A 20,506-nucleotide genomic window follows, 5' to 3' on the forward strand; every position below is an offset into this window, starting at 1 on the left:
TGGACCAGTTAGTGTCTGAGCCTACACATCAAGGGGGGCATATTCTGGATGGCCTCTTTTCAAACAATCCTGATATTAAATTCGAAGGAGCTGAGTCACTCCCCTGGACTGATCATAAGACAGTCTTTTTTGAGGTCAGGGTTAGGGCCCTAAAGAAATGTTCCCACCCTGAAACAACCAGGGACAGCGACAACAAGGCCACTTCCTCCCAGATTAATGAGTGGATCCTAAACGCGGCTAATTGCATTGCCCCTGAACATACCAGGACAGCAAAGAGGCGTCCGGTGGTGACATCTTGGTATGGCCCTAAACTTAAAGGGCTAAAGGTGGAATGCAGGAGATTTGAGCATCCTTGGAAAGTAGAGTACAGCAGACAAAGGAAAGAGACCAATAATGAAGCTCTTAAACTCTACAAGGAGGCTATTCTGGGAGCTATACGAACATATTTCACAGTTAAGATTCAAGAGGCAGTTAATTCAGCCAAATAACTTTTTTAATCTGTGAACATTTTAGCCAAACCACAGCAGGCCAACACATTTAAACCTGATCAGGCTTTTTGTAATCAGTTGTCCGTCTTTTTCCAGAATAAGTTGCAAGTGATTTATGATAGCCTTGCTAATTCCTTAAAAGTTCAGGCAGTCAACCCCCAATCTTCATCCATGGGAGAGGTAGTGCAATCTAAGCTAACTTATTTTACTCCCCTTCCCATTGAGGATGTCACTAACCTTCTAAAGTTGATTAAATCCGGATCTCGGAATGACCCCTGCCCTCCTGCTATCATGCACCTGGCCGCTGAGAGGATTAGTGTGACTCTTACACCCCTGATTAACCAAGTTCTGGCATCAGGGATCTACCCCACGGCCTGGAAGACCGCATGCATTAGGCCAATTTTGAAGAAAATTACATTAGAGCACACTGAACCTAATAATTACACCGGATTTCGGGCTTAACATTTGTGGCTAAAGTCCTCGAAAAATCCATTAATAGGACACTGACAGAGTACTTAGATAGCAAACAGGTTAATAGATTCCACCCAACATAGTTTTCGGCCAAAACACTCGACAAAGTCCGCCCTGACTGTGGTATCTGAGGGGATTCGGAGAGTAGTGGATGGTGGAGGTAGGGCAATCCTCGTCCTCCTTGATTTGTCGGCCGCATTCGACACCGTGAACCACACAGTGCGGCGACTACGGGAGGTAGGAATTGAAGGCTCGGCCCTGGCCCTTCTCTCCTCCTTTCTGCAGGATAGGAAACAGAGCCTGAGGTGGGACGGCTTAGACTGGGACAGCTTCAATCTGCCCTGTGGTGTTCCGCAGGGATCTGCTCTGTCCCCGACGTTGTTTAACGTCTATGTGAAACCATTAACAACACTAGTTAGGAAACATGGTTTCCCATTTGTGTCGTATGTCGACGACTCTCAACTTGTGATATCCCTGTCAGATAAGCCTGAATTAACAGCTACCAGCTTCCACTACTGCCTAAAGGATATCATGAAGTGGATAACTTTGAGTTTTCTGAAGATAAACACAGGAAAGACCGAAGTGATTGAGTTCGGAAGTGGGAGAACGTCATTATGGAACAAGTCTTGGTGGCCGTTAGAGGTGGGGGAATGCCCACTTCGGGTCAGGTAGGTTAGGAATCTCTGAATCATTTTCGATGACAAACTCAATATGTCAGCACAGGTTAACAGCCTAACGACGGCCAGTTTCTTCCTGCTAAAGACCCTTCGTAAAATCTTCCCTTTCATTCCCCCCAAGCTACAGAAGACGGTAATGGTGGCCATTTTTCTGGTCCAAATTGGACTACTGCAACGCGATGTTTCTGGGTATTAACAAACACCAGATAAGTAAGCTGCAATCCTTGCAGAATGCGGCAGCACGACTAATTTTAAAACTTCCAATGGGTCACCCCGGTCTCCTGGAATAAGAGCATTGCACTGGCTCCCCGTGCGGCAGAGAATTGAATTTAAGGCACTCTATTTGGTGCACAAAGCACAATATGGTGGGGGCTCAGACGACTGTCAGGAAATGTTTTGGCCCTATATTACCTCTAGAAATCTACGATCGGCCAATCTTGTCCTGACATGTACTCCTAAGTTCCGAAGGGCCAGATGGGGTGGCCGATCCCTGTCGTGCTGTGCGGCTAAACTATGGAACAAGCTGCCAGCGGTATTAAGATTACAACCCAACCTTTTGGCTTTCAGGACGGCCTTGAAAACCCGATTTAGCTGAGCCCCTGCCTCTGTCTACACCTATCAGCGCCAAGACGCCTCGGCAATCGAGCGTTTTATAAGCCCCATATCATCATCATCAACATGTCATGAGTGGTATAATATTTGGAGTAATTAGCTGTGCATGGTGAGGGTTCAAGTTACCTTACGGCACGAATTACAGTTACTAGAGATAATGATAACTGGTGATCATTGTTTTTTTTTTAGTTAAAACATTACGATGTCACTGAACGTCATCTCACTATAATGTCAGCAAATATGCATTGAAGATCCACAAGCAATGCTCTTAACACTACATATTTTACAAACAGAAGTACAAATCCAAAAGACTAAAGTATGGGGCTAATTCTTTTCGAAGGCCACCTTGGCGATAGGAAAGGATCTGTTTGCCGTCCACCGATTCTCTAGTCTGGACAATAGTACACCAGCAAACAGTTTTCATATGTGGTCTTGGAGGCTAATCAGTTGACAATTTCCCAGGCTACTTCTGCCATTTTGCTAGAAAAGAGGAACAATTTCATCTTCTAACCATGATGCAGGCTCTGGTGCTACACTCAGGATTGCATTGCTCAAGAAATTAATGTAACAACTCCTTCAATGTAAGGAGCTCAAGATGCTCGGTCTCGAGTGTGTGAATTAAATGGCTGGAAGCCACCTCAGGAGCAGAATGTATTAATGAAACATGGGATTACCATACAGCCCCTGTGACATAAAAATTCAGATCTTATATAGCTACATTTCTTTCTTGAGGAAAAAGCCGTGGTAGAAGACATGCTGGTCCCTTTTTCTAGTTGTTGCAAGTGATACCAGCTATCCAGCATATTCCCACCCATCTCTGGATGTACTCACTATACTTTTAAAACTGTGCTTTACAGTTTTAATTTAATCTCAAGTAGTACCTTTAATTGCCGCAAACAAAGTGGTGTTTGCAAGCCTTTACTTACTGTTGAACCAATGGTGTCTTACACAATTATGTCATTTCTTTGCCAGAGCTGGTTTAGATATGAGCAGGGCTTTGTGCTTCACAAAATGCTTCAGTCAAGTCAGTGTGTGTTGGCGGAACACTTCACTGATAGTTTCTGCTGCAAATACCAGTAAACATGCAATTTTTGATCCGTGAAATACTGGGAACAGATTCAAAATGCTCTGCCTTGAGTTTACATGGCTCCAGGAGACTGCTGTGTGTAAAACTAAAGTGTAGGGTTTTTAGGCTACTTAATTGCTCAGGGGAGAGAAAAAAAGAATTGTATTCATATCTAGTAAGGACCTGGGAGGAACTCACTGCATTTCACTTAGCGGCATTCCATGAAGTTATATAAAACTCTGTAAGATCCTTTGGGGTTCCACAAGTGGACAGAAAATGCATGTTGGACAGAGATTTACTGCTGGTAGCATGTCCCTCAATGAATGAACAACACAACATGGAGCACAAGCGCAATGCCATTTTATTTTATCTAGCCTACTCCTGCTATTTTATCCTGGCTCTGTCCTGCTCCATCCAATCCATCCCATCTGATCACTTTTCTTAATAATCGCCCCTTTTCTTTATTTATTACTTTCTGATTTTCTCTGTGTGTATTTACCTTTCTGTGTGTGTTTTTTGTTACTTTTTGTACTTTGTTTTTGTTTTGTTTTCCTGATCTGTTCTCTCTGTCCTCCTGTTTCCCTTTCTATCCCAGTCTGACTCCCTCCAAGTCTAGACCCAAATGAAATCCCCCTCTCCCCGGGCAACACCAATGGCGAGAGTGCAGAGCTGCCCTATTTCTGGTGAGGCAGAGGTGGATGTGCTCTTCTTTTGGGTGCAGTACCACCTTCCCCCTATGATGGGAGCAGGCCCCAGAAGGAACGCGCTGTTTGGGAGTATGAGGGTCTCTGGGGGGAGTGCAGCACCGTATGCACAGTACCACCGGCCTCTTGGGCACCCATTAGCAGCTGACACACCACTGGGCAGACATCCTGACAGGGAACAGAAACTGCTCGACCTATTAGGCATCCACAAAAGGTGATGCTACGGCAGCGCAAGGGGCTTATAAATCTGCGCCACAATGCTTAGACTAACTTTAAAACGTTTTCCACCTTGTATGTGTGCAGTACGAAGCAGCACACATGCAAAGTTGGAAAAGAAGAGAGAAATAAAAACACTTCTCCGTGATAGCGCCTGGTTGAAGTGGGCACTATTTTTTGATGCAAAACCCTGTCTATTTTTTTTAGTAAATAGGGTTTTGCGTAAAAAACTTAGGGGGGCATTTGGATAGCAGGCCTGGATAGCCTGTATGGCGGTGGCGATCCACCCGCTAAAAACCTCCGCAAGCCTAAGATTTACCCCGCCACATTACCATGGCGGAAGGACCCCGGTGGATGGAAAGACCGTCCGCCGGTTTTCTGCCCGGTCGCAGAGTCGCCCGGGCGGGGAAGCTGCTAACATGGTCTGGGAGACACCGCAATCCTTATTAGCATATGTGCGGGGTTGTGCCTTTTTGTGGAGTCAATGCCGCCACGGAAAGGCAGGTGTTTTTCACCATTGCGGGCCCTTAGCCGGCCCCCACGGATTTTGGGGGGTTGGGGGTGCACATGGGGGGTACCTATGGTACCCCACTGCAGATCCATGCACAGCATGGCAGGCACCGCATGGTACCTGCCACGTTGTGCATGGAAGTGCACGACATGCCTTCTTGGCATTGCAGCGGGCGGTGCTGAGAGCACTGCCCGCCACAATATCAAGTATGCAGGAGGCACCCTCCAGTGTGGCAGGCACGTCCTAATGCCACCAATGGGATCCCCGCACCATTGGCGGGCGGTCCCACTCTCCAAAAGGATGGCGGGTGGACTTTGTCCGCCGGCATCCTAATGACCCCCTTAGGGTGGTAGCAAGCAAATGCCCATGCATCCCCCAGTGAACATGCTGCTTTGCGCTACTTTCAAGAGATTTTCCAGTGCAAAACAAGCTTTGCTCTGGAAAGTAAATTTAAGAAAAAAGATTTTGCATTGATTTGAGTCACTTTTGTGAACACACACATGGCACAAAATCTTAGTAAATATACCACCCTCATCCCGAGATGGCAGAGCATGAGAATGCTGCAGGTAAGAGGGAAGAGTTTCTAGTTAGATAATTAACACTACATCACAACATCGGGCAGATCTGGCGGAAAATAATTAATCTAAGGGTATGTGATGTATTAACCTATGGAGCAGGTATGTGGATTTAAAAAGAAACTCATTCACATATGTAATTGGGATAGATAAATGCTCACAATTGTCTGGGTATCAAGTAATGCAAATTGCCTGAACATGTTTGATCTATTTCACTGTGAAGTAGTAATATACTTCTGTTCCTGGAGTGAGAAAGCATGTTGGACCTAAAGGGATGTGTTGCATCTTCACAGACTGCAGCACACACATTGACTTTAAACATTCAGGCCTCCATGTAATAGCTCATGTCTATCTCATGCTTAGGCCAGCTATGGCACCATGGATCCAATCTTCAATGTCAGACATTGGTTCTCATCCTTCTATTGCACTGTCCTCAATGAGATCCACAAGCAATGCACCATTGGCCAGTGATGCATGTTAGCGGAGTGTCGTTCTATGTGTCTAATAGCTCATGTCTGTGTCTTCCTCAGGTCAGCTATGGTGCCACGGATCCAATCTTCAATGACAGACATCGTTTTCTATCCTTTTACCGCACTGTCCCCAATGAGATCTACGTGACGCGCGCCATCGTCCGGCTGCTCAAGCACTTTGGCTGGACCTGGGTTGGGATCCTGACATCAGATGATGACAGCGGCAGGAGGGCTGGTGAGGAGCTGGAGAGAGACATCGCCAACAGTGGGGGTTGTGTGGCCTTCTTACAAAGACTTCAGAAGCCCCCTTACACCGGGTGGAATGAGATGAGGCAAATAGCTGAAACAATCCGTGGTTATTCTGTCAATGTGGTGATTGTTCACTGTTCGAGAGCTTACATGGATAATATGCTCATTAGATACTTGGAACAACTGCCTGCCAAAGTTTGGATCACTTCTGCAGTCACATCACATTTGAAAGATTTTAGCTATGTCTATGGATGGAATCTTTTCAATGGCTCACTGGAATTTTCCATTCCTAATGGACAGATTCCTGGACTGACAGATTTCCTATACAGTGTGAATCCTTTAAATTTCTCAGACAATTCCTATTTTGTGGACTTTTGGGTGGTAACATTCGAGTGCGCTCCTGCTTTGCCGGTTGGGACTTTTGCCTATGAGTCCTTCTACCCTCGTTGTAAAGGGAATGAGACGATGCGAAAGCTGAAAAAAACTATATATGATGTTTACAATTTCTACAATACGTACAGTGTTTACACTGCGGTCTACGCAGCTGCTCACGCTTTACACAACATGATCTCAGCCAAAGCCAACTCAGGACATTCCTCAGTTAGTGAAAGTCTGATGAAGGACTTCCAACCATGGCAGGTAGGAGAGGCACTTTTTTATTTCTAAATATATAAATATATATCAACCAAATATAGTTAGACTCAAATAGTGCACATTTTATGCAATTCCTCAAGAGATAAACAAATTTTCGTACTTGACATTAGGCACTCTGCTGCCTGTCACGTTAAAGTCACTTCTTGAGGTCCTGGTGCCATCGACCCCTGCGACGGTTCTCCTGTCCAGCTTGCCCGCAGTCCATTTTTTTCTGCTGCCGTAGGTATGTGCATCCTCTGCTCATTTTTTGCTTGCTTTCTACCTTCTTTTCTGGTCACTTTCGGCTCCTTTTTTTGCCTTCAATTTTCTGCTCGTTTCTGACCTTTATTTTATCTGGTTGTTCTTGTTTCTGACCTTAGTTTTGTCTCTTTCTGTTCAATTATGAACTTTATTTTTCCTCTTTCTGCTCATTACTCCCTGTTTTTCCCTTTCTGCTTGTTTCTGAGCTGGCTCTTCGATGGAGATGTTTCATCCACTGCACACAGATACCCCTAAGGGTGAAAGTGCTGGGCTATACAAATGCTGATTGATTGGATAATTGACTTCTTGGTCCCCGTCCTAACTGGTATACACAGGTTCATCATTTAAAGAGAGCTCATTGAGCCTTTGCGACAGCGCTGCGCCACCGCGAGTGATGCAAACTGGAGCAGATGATTGAGGAGCGATTACTGTCCAGTGCAAACCTGGACATGAGTTGGAAAGTTGTCCTAAAGTAAGTGAGAGTAGCACTTTGTATGAAGGTGGCCTTTCAAGGTGGTACATTGGCATTCCCAGGAATCAACTCATGTATTTATCTATACTACTATTATAAAGCAAGAACTTTGAACCTTTGAGGTGGGTAAACTCGGGAACCACAGCGCCAATCCACACACCCGATACATCATTGTAATCGTCAGGGTGTGCAGATGGACATAGGCTATATAAACTATAAAAATATGCGTTATTTAAAACATTTACCTAAAATAAAAAGTAGTCCCTTCGAAGTAGCGCCGGCCGCGACCTGCGTGCTGACGTCAGGAGCACGGGGAGGAGCGGCGTCCAGGAGCGGCGGACATGGCGTGGGGGAGGAGCAGTGACGGGTGGCGGACAGGCAGTGAGGACGGGCGGGCAGGAGGGAGGAGCGGTGATGAGCGGCGAGAAGCGGCGGAGCGGTGTACTGAGGAGCGCGGGAGAGGAGCGGCGGCTCAGGTAAGGCTCCGGGGGACCCACGGACAATGTTGGTGCAGGCAGGGGTCGGGGCGGGCGGGGTCCCGGGCTGCTGGACAATGTCGGGGCGGGCGGGGGTCGGGGAAGCCTGATTGCTCCCGGACAAGGTCGGGACGGGCTGCTAGTACACAAATATAACTTTGCACCAAAAATGAATGCCTCCTCGAGGCAGGCATAAAGTATAAGAAAAGCTTTATTTCTCAAACGCTGTTCAGCTTTGCATGTCTGCTGCACTGTACAACACACACATGAACTTCAAAAAAGTGTTCAACTTGGCAAAAGCACAGTATTTTGTACAGGAAGAGTCTCCTTCCAGCAAAAAATAAGCTTGGCATTAGGCACAAGCCCTCAAGAGTGTGTGAGTGTGCACATTGGCACAAGGCTTCCTAAATTGAAGTACCACATAGAGAGAGAGGAACAGCACCAGGCCTTAGCACATTTGATGCAGTTCGGCTCCCTATAGTCAACACAATTAAATGCAGCAAATTTGGTTGCTGGACTGGATGTATGAAAATATAGTGAATCTACTCCTTCAAGTCCAGTCAGTTGGTAGATATACTCCTATGGCCTTCTATTCCTGAATATTTTATGGAATCTTTACATTTTTAAATGTATTTTTTTAAATGTTGGTAATTTAGGGGCCAATTTATGAAAATGTCATGCAGTGCAGCAAAGCAAGTCACATTGCTGCGCTGCATGACAGGGAAACCACAGGAATGTGCCGTATTTAATACAACACTGCACATTCCTGCCTTTTCCTCTACGTGTGAGTGCTCCTTTGGCAGCCTAGCGTAAATGCAGGAACTCTTGCACCTTGGTGCATGGGAGCCTGCGTTGCATGCAGGATTGTTCCTGCAGAAAAACAATCCTGAGAGGCACATTCTTCCATCTTCCTCTATCTATGTGTGCAAATGCAGCAAACATAGAAAGAGGAAGTAATGAGGCGAAATAAAGATATTTCTCCTCGTTACCCCTCTCCTGGGGAGGTTCATCTCCCATGGAGATCAGAGAAAGGGAAATCTAATGATTTTTGCCTCATCTTAATCAAGGGATGCAAGCACTAATAGAACAAGTAGTAGGTCAAATGTTTCTGATAGAGGAAGCAGCTGAAACTCCACCGATGGAACCGCAGAGGTCGCTCACCTCTATACATGGTGGCAGAACAGTGCGTTTGGCAGATGGGTGCATTGCCTATTTATGACTTTCCACTTGCTTTCCCAAACTCTAAATGACCCCCTAGTCACAGATATACTTATTAACTTGTTAACTCACTTGCTTGGCCTCTCTAGTACTATTTTTTTAACATCCCTTACTGTTTTGCTAACCCTCTTACATGCTTAATGATTTTATCACTGACTTACTCTCTACTCGCTGATTCACTTTCCACTCACTCACTCACTTTCCACTCACTCACTTACTTTCCACTCACTCACTTACTTTCCACTCTCACTTTCACACTTGATTTTTGCCCTCAATATGTCTAGACAAGGGCCCTTCCGTGGGATCAAACAAACTCAGTTTTGAAGAAAGGGCATTGTCCAGTGATGACTGTAGGAAGCTGGTTTTGCCTATACTATACCGAGCACAGAGTTCAGGGAGTCCCTAGAGGCAGAACAGAGGCTACATTAGAGAAGTGCTAACAGCTCTCTTTGTGGTAGTGCGGGTGAGCAGTTAGGCTTAACCAGAGGGTGTGTTACGCATTTATTTTATTCACTCAATCAAGGACTGATTACACTCACTCAGAGACAGAATTCAAAGCAATTAGGTAAGTATAAAAAATATAAACTTCTGTTTTATTTCTAGAATCAAGCAGGACTTGGCACAGGTAAGTAAAATATACTTTCAAATGCAAATCTTTACCAGGAAATGCAGCTGTAGATGAAACTGCAATATTTAGTTGTTTGTATTAGGATTCAAAAACAGGTTAAATTACACAGTAATTACTTTTGGACCACTTTTAGATTACTTTTGGACTACATTGACTACTCAGGTAGAATGCCTAGATACCACACAGGGGATCTCACAATACAAGGTAAGAAATACTTTTTCCAGGTTTGCAATCGAAGTACTTTTTCTTTCATGCAAAGTTAAACTCAACAAAACATTTTTAGGAACAAAACTCGTAACATTGGTTCCTATGGGAGAAACAGGATTAACAGTTCTCAGGTAAGTAAACAACTTATGAGTGGGAGTTTTGGGGGTTAGGACCAAGGTTACCCAAGATCTAGGTATCACCAGTGGCATTGTGGCAGCCAGATGCAGAGTGCCGGGGCCCAATGTTAGCCAAAGAGGCCAATTCTCCCTCCAAAGTAGGGGGCAGAGCCGGTGGAGCCTGTTGCTGGGAGCAGCAAAAGGCAGGGACAGCTTACAAAGGCAACAGGCCTTTGAAGCTTCCCCTTCATGGACTGTAGGCATGACACCTCTGCCAAGGATGGGCTTTGTTTCTGGACCCAGAGAGCGGAGGCTCTCTACACGGGGATCCAGAAACCTGTCTAGTGGTGGAAAATGGTGGGCAGCCATTCAGGAACCGCACCAGGGCTAGTGGTTTTTAAGGGGGCATTTTTTAGATGCTTTTTGATTGCATTTTATATTAAATCCCACACTGGCATCAGTGTGGGTTTAATGTGCTGAGAAGTTTGCTACCAAACTTCCCAGGCTTTAGTAAAGGCATTATAGAGCTGTGTAGTTTGTAATGACCACCTCCCAGGACTGTGTACTCGTTATGGCTTTACTGCAATGTCTAAGAATGGACTTCGACACTGTAGGGGTACAGAGTTCATGCGTCTGTACCCTCACCTGAGGGCTAGTGCACCCTGATGCAGGGGTGACTTACCTAGGCCCCACGCAGTGAGTTGTAGGCATGGCACGATGTGTGCCATGTTGACTCTTCAATTGTCTGTGCACCAAAACGCTCAGCCTGCAATGGCAGTGTGTGTGCGCAGGGCCTCTAGGAGTGGCACAGGAGGAGCTACAGCCCTTAAAGGCTTTCCCTGGTCACAGTTCCCTTGGTTCCCATGGTACCTTTTACACAGGGCTCACCTGTTCTTACGTTTGAAAACCCTATTCCTGCTATGCACTTGTTCCATGTTAACTTAGGTTAGCAGTGTGTGGCTGAATGGACACCAAGTGAATTCACGTTAAGCAACCCACTGAACTATCCCTGCAACGTGTAAGCTTTAGTTAGCGACTGTGACTCCATTTTGTAATTCCTATTAGGCTGCTTAGGCTGTGCCTGCACTGTGACTGCACTGTTCACTTCTGTTCAAGGCTGCTTCCCGACTTACTAATGATTAGGACATTGTGTTGTCACAAACCAACCCAAGTTTGTAATCCTGCTCCCACATTAGAAGATGCTGAGACTCTGCATGGTAACCTTGAGTTACAGATAGCATGTACCCATCTGGCAGGTGGTAGCCCGTCCTTCTGTGCCTCCTTTGCTCATGTTCGGCCCAGGCCGGTAACTTTCTACTGTGGAGGTTCTTGGAGGAATTATTATGTGTTGTAGGCTGCTGGGGAGTCAGCCCCTTAGCAGACATCTTAGGGTGCAGGTCAGATTGGACACCTCTGCAGAGTATTGCTAATAAACGCTTGTTTCTATTCTTTACTGGCTGACAGACTCTTTATTCCTGGGAAGGCATAGCAGGTGGTTGTAAGTACCCCGAGTGGCACCTAAGGGCCACTTCCTTCACTGTGGCCAGGGATGTGCCAATTGTGGGTAGAAAGGTACAGTTTTGGGAAAGAACAGAGGCCTTTGGAACCTGATGGGCAGTGACCCAGGGCACATCAAGTAAAGTTGCACCAGATGTCAGGCAAAAAGTAGGGATAACCATGCAAAAAACAGCACTTTCCTACAATGAGGCTCCAAGGCGTTCATTTCTATCCAGGGCCAAGAAGGGATGTCACAAACCTGCATGGGCAGTGTCTTCAAGTAAGAGGCATGCTCCCAGTCCCTTCAGTGAGTCCTGCTCACACTAATACCACATGGACACAATCCCTACCCAAACTGTCAGTGTTCTGGCCGGGAGAATGAATTGATGCTGAGATCAACACAGCCTTCAAATAAACTTTACAGACGAGCCCAGAGAATAGAGGAAACAAGTTAACCGCACTGCAGATTTCTGATGTGGCCCCATTTAGACTGTGAATCCCTTGTGTAAGACCAGAATCAAGAAGTCTGGCCTAGACTAAAACATAGAGAGCAAAAAAAGAGAGAGAGAGGTAATGTTTGAGTCAGTTGAAGTTGCAATTCTTTCACACCATCCTCTGATTAAAGTAAAACATACCTGGCAACATATTATTTTGCTACCAGTGGGTGTCATTCAGGTGTTAATGACTTGTCAAACTGGCCAGGTGCTATGACATTGCTTTCACCAAGAAAATCCAAAGATTGCAGCTTGACAATAGTAACCAATGGGGAAGTTCCGTACAAGCCAGCAAAGCTATACTTCTCAAATACAGTTATCCAGAGCCACATTTGTATCCAATATGCTCCCCCATTTGTCAGGCAATCATGTATGTATTTATGTATGTATGTTTGTAAGCATGTGGAACTTCTTTAGTGTAAATGTAACCAAGAAGCAGTAGAGCTCTGTACAAGGTGATAGACCAGCATGAAGTCCATGAGCGATAAGAGAGGTAGTTGATTGTGGCCTATTTTTGCATTGTGATGTGATGTTCTTTAAAGATGTGAGTTTACCGGTTTTAACTATTTACCACATTGGAGAAATCAGGGGCAATCCTGATGGATACATGAATGTTGTTCCACAGCTAGAGGGTATAAATAGAAACAGCCTGCTGCCTTATTCTTTTCTTTTTTACATTTCTTAATCTGTAGTCTAACAGTGTCCTGGCCATGGATGCGCCAGGGATGGTGAAATTGTCTGCAAGGTGAGCGGGAGTGCAGGTCATGATGGATTTGTAAATGATGCAGCTGGTTTTGAATATTTTGCAGGCCTACAGGGAAAACCAATAGGATCCACCAGGATAGGGACAAGGTGATCACATTTCTTCAGGCCCTTAATGAAACATGCTACAGCATGTGGGAAGCTCTCAAGTGGTGCCCCGGGGGCATCTGAGAAGCCATGGCACAGGGGTTTGCCACCATCCTAATGTGAGAGTATAAGGGTTCGGCAGCAGTTCTGAAGTTGTTTTCTTGAAGAAACAGTTTTACTTTCTTTAGAGGAGAGAGCTGAGGGTTTGGCTGGAGTTCAGAGTGAATACAAGTACCTTTGCATTTGGTGAAGTTTGGGGGCTTGAAACCATCACTGTTAATGTCAATGAGGCAGGTTTGTACTGGATATTGCTGGCTGTTCTTGGCAAGTAACAGGAATCGTGTCTTGGTTGAACTGAGCTTCAGGTAGGGATGATGTTCAGGCAGTGTTTGAGGCATTGGATGTCTGAAACAAAGGAGGCGTTGAAATATAGTTGTGTTTCATCAGCATGTTGGTAAATCCTGATGCTGTGGTCCATGAGTAGAGTACTAAGCATGAAGTTGTTGAAGATGACATTGAACTGTATGGAACCCAAGATACCTGCCAGGTGATACAGAACTTTTGGACCTGGAAATGCCATTGGGAACAAACTTGTGCTGGTTAGGAAGGGAGGAGGAGTACCCGTGACAGACATTGCTGGTGTATCCTCTTCAAAACTCTAGGGTGTAGATGAGTATAGGAGGGTAAAATACATTGAAGGCAACTGAGAGGGAGGCAAGGTGATCCACAACTAGGACCTGGAGGGCTTTACCTACAATGCGTAAGCCAGTGCTGTCCATGTTGCTGCATGATCTGAAGCCAGGCTGGCACTCATAGTTCATCATCTTCCCCTTCCTTTTCTAAGGAATTTACATACTGTAAGAACGTCCAATTTTGGTGTGGGCATCCCCATTTTATTGTGAACTAATGCTGTGGTTTTTCGACTTTGCACACTGGGCCCCTCCTTTCCAGTGTATGTGCTCTGACCTCAAAAAGATAATAAATTGACTAACTCCTACTTGGAAAATGTAACTCCTCATGAAGGCCAAAGTATATGGTGCAGGAACAACACTAAGGGCATGGAAAGTTAAATGTCACCTGTGGACTGCAGCACAGGGTGTTTCATACAGTAAGCTGAAAAAGTAATCATGGGTTCAGGCATACCACCGTAGTTTGACCCCTGCAGCCTTTACACCTGCAGCTGACAGTGTCAAAATAACGTGGACACCTTACTTTTAAAAATATTAAATATGTCACCCCAAATTAGTCCTTGCAGCCACTCAGGAGGGTACCTGGTACTTAAAAGTGGAACATTTAAGGATTTTATATTTGTATGCTACTACACTGATTAGCCCCCAAAAACCTATTGTTACTATTAGGGCTACAGCTGTCTTATGAGAAACTACCAAAGTTCAGATAGAAGTTGATTTGCTATTTCTTGTTTGCCACAAGCTACAGAGCTAGGTGTACCACTATTTTTAATATTTAATACAATCCAATTCATTAGTAGAGTAAGATGTTTTGTAACTATTTAGAAAAATTAACTTTTATTGTCTGAGACTTCAGTTGGCTAATTAGCAATAACCTTATAGCAGATGGCCTGCCCGTGCCTGCTCTTGTGGCATGACAGCTACTTCCAAAGTAAGAACAAAGGCTTATACTTGCTAGCTGGATGACCTGGGGTAGGAAAGGGGACTCATCCCATTCCAGGAAGGACAGATGGGTATGTAACAGGATCTTCATTACTCTGAAAGAGACCATGGTAATGTCTGTCCATTCACTGGTAAGTGTAAGGGAAGAATTGAGGCCCTCTAAAGCCAGTTGGTCACCAGAACAGTGGGAGAGGCACTGTGCCAGACCAGATTGGGGTACCTGGTGAGGGCTGGACTGCTCATTATCTTGAATTTCTCTTACAGAGGTGCAACGTGCAATATTTTACAGTAAGGCAAACAGGATGTGCTGTAAAAGTGATAAGTGTTGCTCCCAGAGACTTTTTTCTCATTGGCTGAAGAGTGTCTAGCAGTCACCCCCACTCAATGACTAATAAATCTCTAAACTTTATATCTCACCCACAGCGCAATATAGTGGTCGGACCTACTATTTGAGACCTGTTTAAGGACATGAAGTGCTGGACCTGCTCTCACTATTGCTCAGGTCTAAGATGTGGACTCCAAGGTTCAGTTGGCTGACCCCCTGTGTGGCTACAGGGACACACGAAGCTGCAAGAGGCCAATTTACTGAAGTGCCCAGCTGACTAATAGTGACTGACACTGGACCTGAACCTGCTCTTGGCCTCTGATGTGATGAAGTGGGTCTTGTGCCTAAGTGGTATCTCTGAGGTCTTGAGGACTTTATAATTTACCATGAGGAGATGCCCCAGAAATTCAGAACATTTTTGACTCCCAAGAACTTTGGGAGTCAGTGTGACTTCACAGCAAAGGTGTCCACCTTCAATGCAACTTCGTTAGATACAACTTCAGGCATGTCCCACTGGAAGATTTTGAGCTGCATGAAAGAAGGGGTTGATATAGAGCTTGCAGAGAGGATACTCCATCACAGCAGCGACAAGTACCCTTTCTTTCAATCCCTTGGTCCACTCATCCGATATAGAGGTGGACTACCTGCCAGATTTACACTGACAGAGTACAATTTACTCAAACTTTCTTCTGTCGACCTGAGGCAGCTAAGCCATCTGACCATCTACTCTATTTTTAGAGTGGGTAGGTGGATGGCATTGTATTTTATTCTCCAACAAAGGACACTAAATATAAATAAAACATTGCCACACTGTGGGAGAACACTCCAATGGTGTGGGTGTCTTTAGTCTTAATGTTTTTTTAAATACTCCTGCTTTGAGAGTTTGTATTTGAAAATAAAAAGCTTTAGAAAAGTTTGAAGGCCCAAAGTTAAACTTTTCCCTCATTGACAGGAACTTCCACAACAGCAGTTCATGCCAATCTATAGATATATCTGCAAAGCCGCCAGACTTCTCCTAATGTAGTGGGTGTACTAATGGTAGGGTGGCAAGGGTAAAGTCCTCTGCTACCCTGTCATCCTTTTCTCTGTCCCTCAAACACTACCTCAGGCAATAAGCCCGAAAGTAGAACTCTTAACTAGGTGATGGCATGAAAAATATGCCCCTGACACGAGGACTATCAGCAGTGAAATATGAATTGCTCCCACTCTGAGCTTTTCCTGCTAAAGCCAACAACCTTAGGAGGCCCTAACTCGGTGGCTATTTGAATTTGAGACAACTTTGGCAAATACATTTTGCAGCATTTCCCTGCTGAAGGATTGCAGCTTCGATTTGAGACAATAAATCAGAAGGTAAAAGCTTTGACTCGGATTAACCGTTTGATGTATCTGACCCGTGCTCCCTCGCCGTCATTCTGAAATTGTGCCTACATTCTGGTTTACTTTTTCCTAGCATGTTGTACTTTTGTAGTGTAGTTCCTATATTCCCTATATGCTCTGCGCATTGGAATAGTATATCCTAAAGATATGACGTAGGACTTGGGTCAGTAAGTCTCAATCGAATATACTAAACTTAATTGTGAGTGCCAGCTAGCTCAGAGGTCACTAGAAACTTTCTCGAATTCACAAGAAGGGATTAGTTTCTGACAACCACATAAACATGACAACTTTGTTTCCCTAGGACTGTAATAACTACCTTCATAGTCGTGGAAACAATAGATAAGTATTTCACTCAGTCAATCGTGCATGGTTCGTTTCTACAGAGTTGCAGAGAAAATAGAGAGACATGCGTTTTCAATAAAAAGGGTTTATGGAACAGTCTTCTTTCTCATGCAAGAGAGGTGAACTGCTACAATAGTTAGACAGAATGCAAAGTATAATGCGTACAGCGAGAATAGGATCATAAAATAATACTGTAAGAGCATTGTATGGTTTCTAAGCCATATAAAAATACATACATAAATGCACAGGCTAAAATACTCAGCTGGTGCTTCTAAATTACGCCTACCCCAATGTACCTGACCTAAGTCTAGTATGAGGGAAGAAGTAAGTATGGTCTTTAGCATAGGTTTAGTTTTTGCCAAGAATCTACCAAAGGTTTCTCTAGGTTCTAATCAGCTCAATACCTTAGAATGAAGGAGGTCTGGTATCTCTGTCTCGGGACTCGATTTCCCAACACCCCGCAAGGGGAGCCAGAAACACTGGAGCTGGATTTCTCAGCAGAGGAGGGCAGCTTCCTGATCAGTGAATCTGCTGGAGAGTCGGCTTCCTTCGGCACTTGCTTTAGCAAGCTGCGTCGGGCAAGTAGGTCGTCAAACTGCTCCAAACTACCAAGCTTTGCCATGGCAAGTGAAGGTATATTTATACCTTGAAGGTGTTTAGGAATGCCATCATTAACGTAAAGTCGGGCATATGAACATCATGAAAGAACCCCTGGGGAATAGCTGTTCATTGTAAAACTAACGGAGTTCTTTTAGAAATCAATATTCAAGCAAGGGGACGTCCCTAACGGCTTAAACTGGTTTTCTAAGAAATCATTGTGACGTTTGATGAACGGATGGAAGTAGCCATGCCTGTATTTGGGTAGCATGGGCTATGCCTAAATAAGGGCTTGATTTCTATGCCTATATAAGGTCAGCGTGATTTGTACCTACATAAGGGCATGAATTGGGAACAGATCACCATCATGTTGATGACTCAGTGTATGTATCACATTAGTGTTTTGTAGTTCTTGTTGTAACTGAACTACTTGTTCCCAAAGCAACTTATGCTTGATTGTGCCACCCTTTGCATCTTTGTAACTGTTTTGAATCCAGTTCTGCAAGTATTCATTGTAAGATTGAACACAATAATACGAATCGCACACTATGGGGCTGATTCAGATTCAGTAAAATCCCGTCCGAATCGTTGTAGGGAGCCTTTTTCCCATACGAATCGTACGGAGAACCGTACCCGTACGTACTATGTAGTACGATGTGTACCCAATGCAGTTCTCCGTACGATTCGTACCAAAGACCGTTCGACTCAATGATCCGTACGAATTGTATTCGGAACCCGCAGTACGAGACGTCCATACGGTTCGAAGCAGCTTTTTCCGACCCCGCAAGTACGATTCGTGTCGACAGCACTCCGTACGACGCTTTTGCTATGGGAGTTTAAATCGTCCAGAAAACCAGATTTCGGTTCGAAATGCGTACGGAACGGACCCCCCATGTACGGTGCGTACACCCCATCATTGCAGGGGTACGGTGCATCAGGGTATGGTGTGTACACCCCTGGATTACAGGGGTACGGTAATCCAGGTATGTCCCCGCGCGTACCCCCCATGAATGTAGGTATAGTGTGCGTAGGGGTACGGTCCGTACCCCCCAAGGTCGTACGTGTACGGTGCGTACACCCCCTGCGCACTCCCCTTGAATTTAGGGGTACGATGCTTAAGCGATAGTGTAGATCTCCGTACGAATTGCTCATACACGACGTATCCGTACAAATCGCATCCCCATTCCCCGGTCTGGATTGTACTTGGCGGGTCGTACGGCATGTTTACGATTCATACGGTTTACTGTGCGGGTCTATGTCGCACAGACTCACCCTTGACCTTTGTACGGTTTGCGACGATTCGTACATATTTCCAGCCAACGGATCGTACTACGTGATTCAGACGGATTACTACGATTCGTACGGAAACGGCTACGAATACGAATCGTCGTACGGATTCGTTTCCCGAATCGGAATTGACCCCTATGAGTGTGGGGAATTCGTGATCTGTATTTTCAAGCACCATCTTGAATGCCTTAGTTCAGCTCGTTGAGTTGTACAATCTCGTAGAGATTAAGTTTTAGTGACCATTGGTCGGAATTTGCCATCTCGCCAGCGACCTTTAACGATCACGCACGCAGCACTGTATGCTCGTTTACCCTCCGTAGCGGGCTGTGCTGATCCATCAGTATGAATTATACATTCATACTTCTCTAGAGGCAGAATTTCAGTAGGCAGAGGACATTCTTATTCATATTGTAGAAATTCTTGTGTTTTCAAATATGGATCAAAAACGTATTCAACGTCTGTTGCAGCAAGAGAAGCATTGTATTCATCTCGGATGTAAAGCTTTAGCGTTAGGAATGCTCGCTTTCATCACTGCCTCTAAGGCAGGTACAGGTGTAACGACCATAATGCGCTTACCCTGTGCAAGGACTGTCTCTTTTACTACTGCAGTTTGAACCGCTGTCAGAATTTTTTCTGTAGAAATTAATTTCATTTGTGCTTGTGTGTACAAGTGTGATTTGTAAGCTATTGGTACTTTTTCTCCTTCGTTAAAAGTATATAAGGACAGCGTGATTTGTACCCATATAAGGGCATGAATCGAGAAAATCCATTCGGAATCCAAAACGATATACAACACTTTAAATCTTTAAAAAATCCTATCGCTGATTTTCCTTATTGGGTTTTTGTCATTTTCGGATGTCATTTTACTAAATTAGTTGTGGGGGTTTCATTGTGTTATGGTTTAACTTTTTAACTGTTTTGTTACTATTAAATTCTTTATGTATTTCCTTCTGTCAAGCCTGTCTGTTCTATGGCATAGCTACCAGGAGCCGACATTTAAATGATTAAAACTGTCTTTTACTTGTACAAATTAGGAGCCTTGGACCTTGTGGAAGACTCACATCCACTCCAACTAATAACCCAATTTCTTACAGATACACTAACCAGCATATGTCAGGTACTCTAGCTTCAGGAAGATAATAGGTCTGGCCTCTGGCTCTTTCCCTCATGGATGTATGCTGGGCCTGCTCGTGGGCGGTGGGATCCGTACCATCGCACCGGGTATTGACTTGGGGCAGGGGCACCATGTTTATTGTTCTAAAAGCACCTTATGCCTTGTTCCTAGTTCCATCAATAAAAATGTCAAGAGAACTCATTTGATTAATGTTCTTCCTGGGAAGAAAACTGAATTTTGTCTAAGAAACCTTGATCGTAGTGCAGAGGGTTACAATGTCTGCTGCAAAGAACGTGTCCCACTCAGATCACAAAGTGCATATAATATAAATTGGTCAATGGGTTACCGCTTTACTCAGAGAGATCCTTTCATTACTTGCAGTTTATAAGTTAAAATCTTACATATTAACTGTCATCAAAGAGCTGCATGCAAACTGCAAGGTATGTATTACAGCTATGTGTTTTACCCAGTCTTTTGTTATCCTAATATTGCAAAAAGGGTTCATTTAGGTAGAAATCAATTATTATTGTTATTAAAGAAAACCCCTAACAATGGTGTTACATTTTAATTTCTGAATTTGCGTTTTTCCAGACCAGAACTCAAAGTATACTGCCTACCAGAATGGATTACATGTGACTCCTACACCTTATAGGCCTCTGTCTTATGTAACATTTCCTATACACTCATTTACACATGTATGATTGTCTCTGCGCAATGTGTGTGTGATGTAAAGTGTTCAGACACCTTAAACTTGTATGATTGGTGCTATAAAACTAAATTCATCTGAGACAGTGTTTATGGAAACTTGAGGGGCACTGTCAAATGGTGGTAGTGAGGGAATCTGTGGCAGAGGTGGTCATTCAGGGTCACCAACAGACATTGTCTCACAGGGAGCCACCAATGCTAAAGCCGGCCCTGGATGTATGTTGTGATTCTCTCTCAG

General features: G+C 44.5%; 1 protein-coding gene across 1 annotated transcript in view; it reads left to right on the forward strand.

Moving 5' to 3' along the window:
• Window positions 1–5,296: 5,296 nt before the first annotated feature.
• LOC144784203 (vomeronasal type-2 receptor 26-like) overlaps window positions 5,297–20,506 on the forward strand; it is a 163,316-nt gene continuing 148,106 nt past the window's right edge. Inside the window, exons 1-2 of the mRNA XM_078662861.1 lie at window positions 5,297–5,311; window positions 5,851–6,678. Coding sequence (XP_078518987.1) covers window positions 5,297–5,311; window positions 5,851–6,678 — 843 coding nt within the window. The remainder of the gene's footprint in view (window positions 5,312–5,850; window positions 6,679–20,506) is intronic.

Source organism: Lissotriton helveticus, chromosome 10 (assembly GCF_964261635.1).
Source record: "Lissotriton helveticus chromosome 10, aLisHel1.1, whole genome shotgun sequence".
NCBI classification, from domain to species: Eukaryota; Metazoa; Chordata; class Amphibia; order Caudata; family Salamandridae; genus Lissotriton; species Lissotriton helveticus.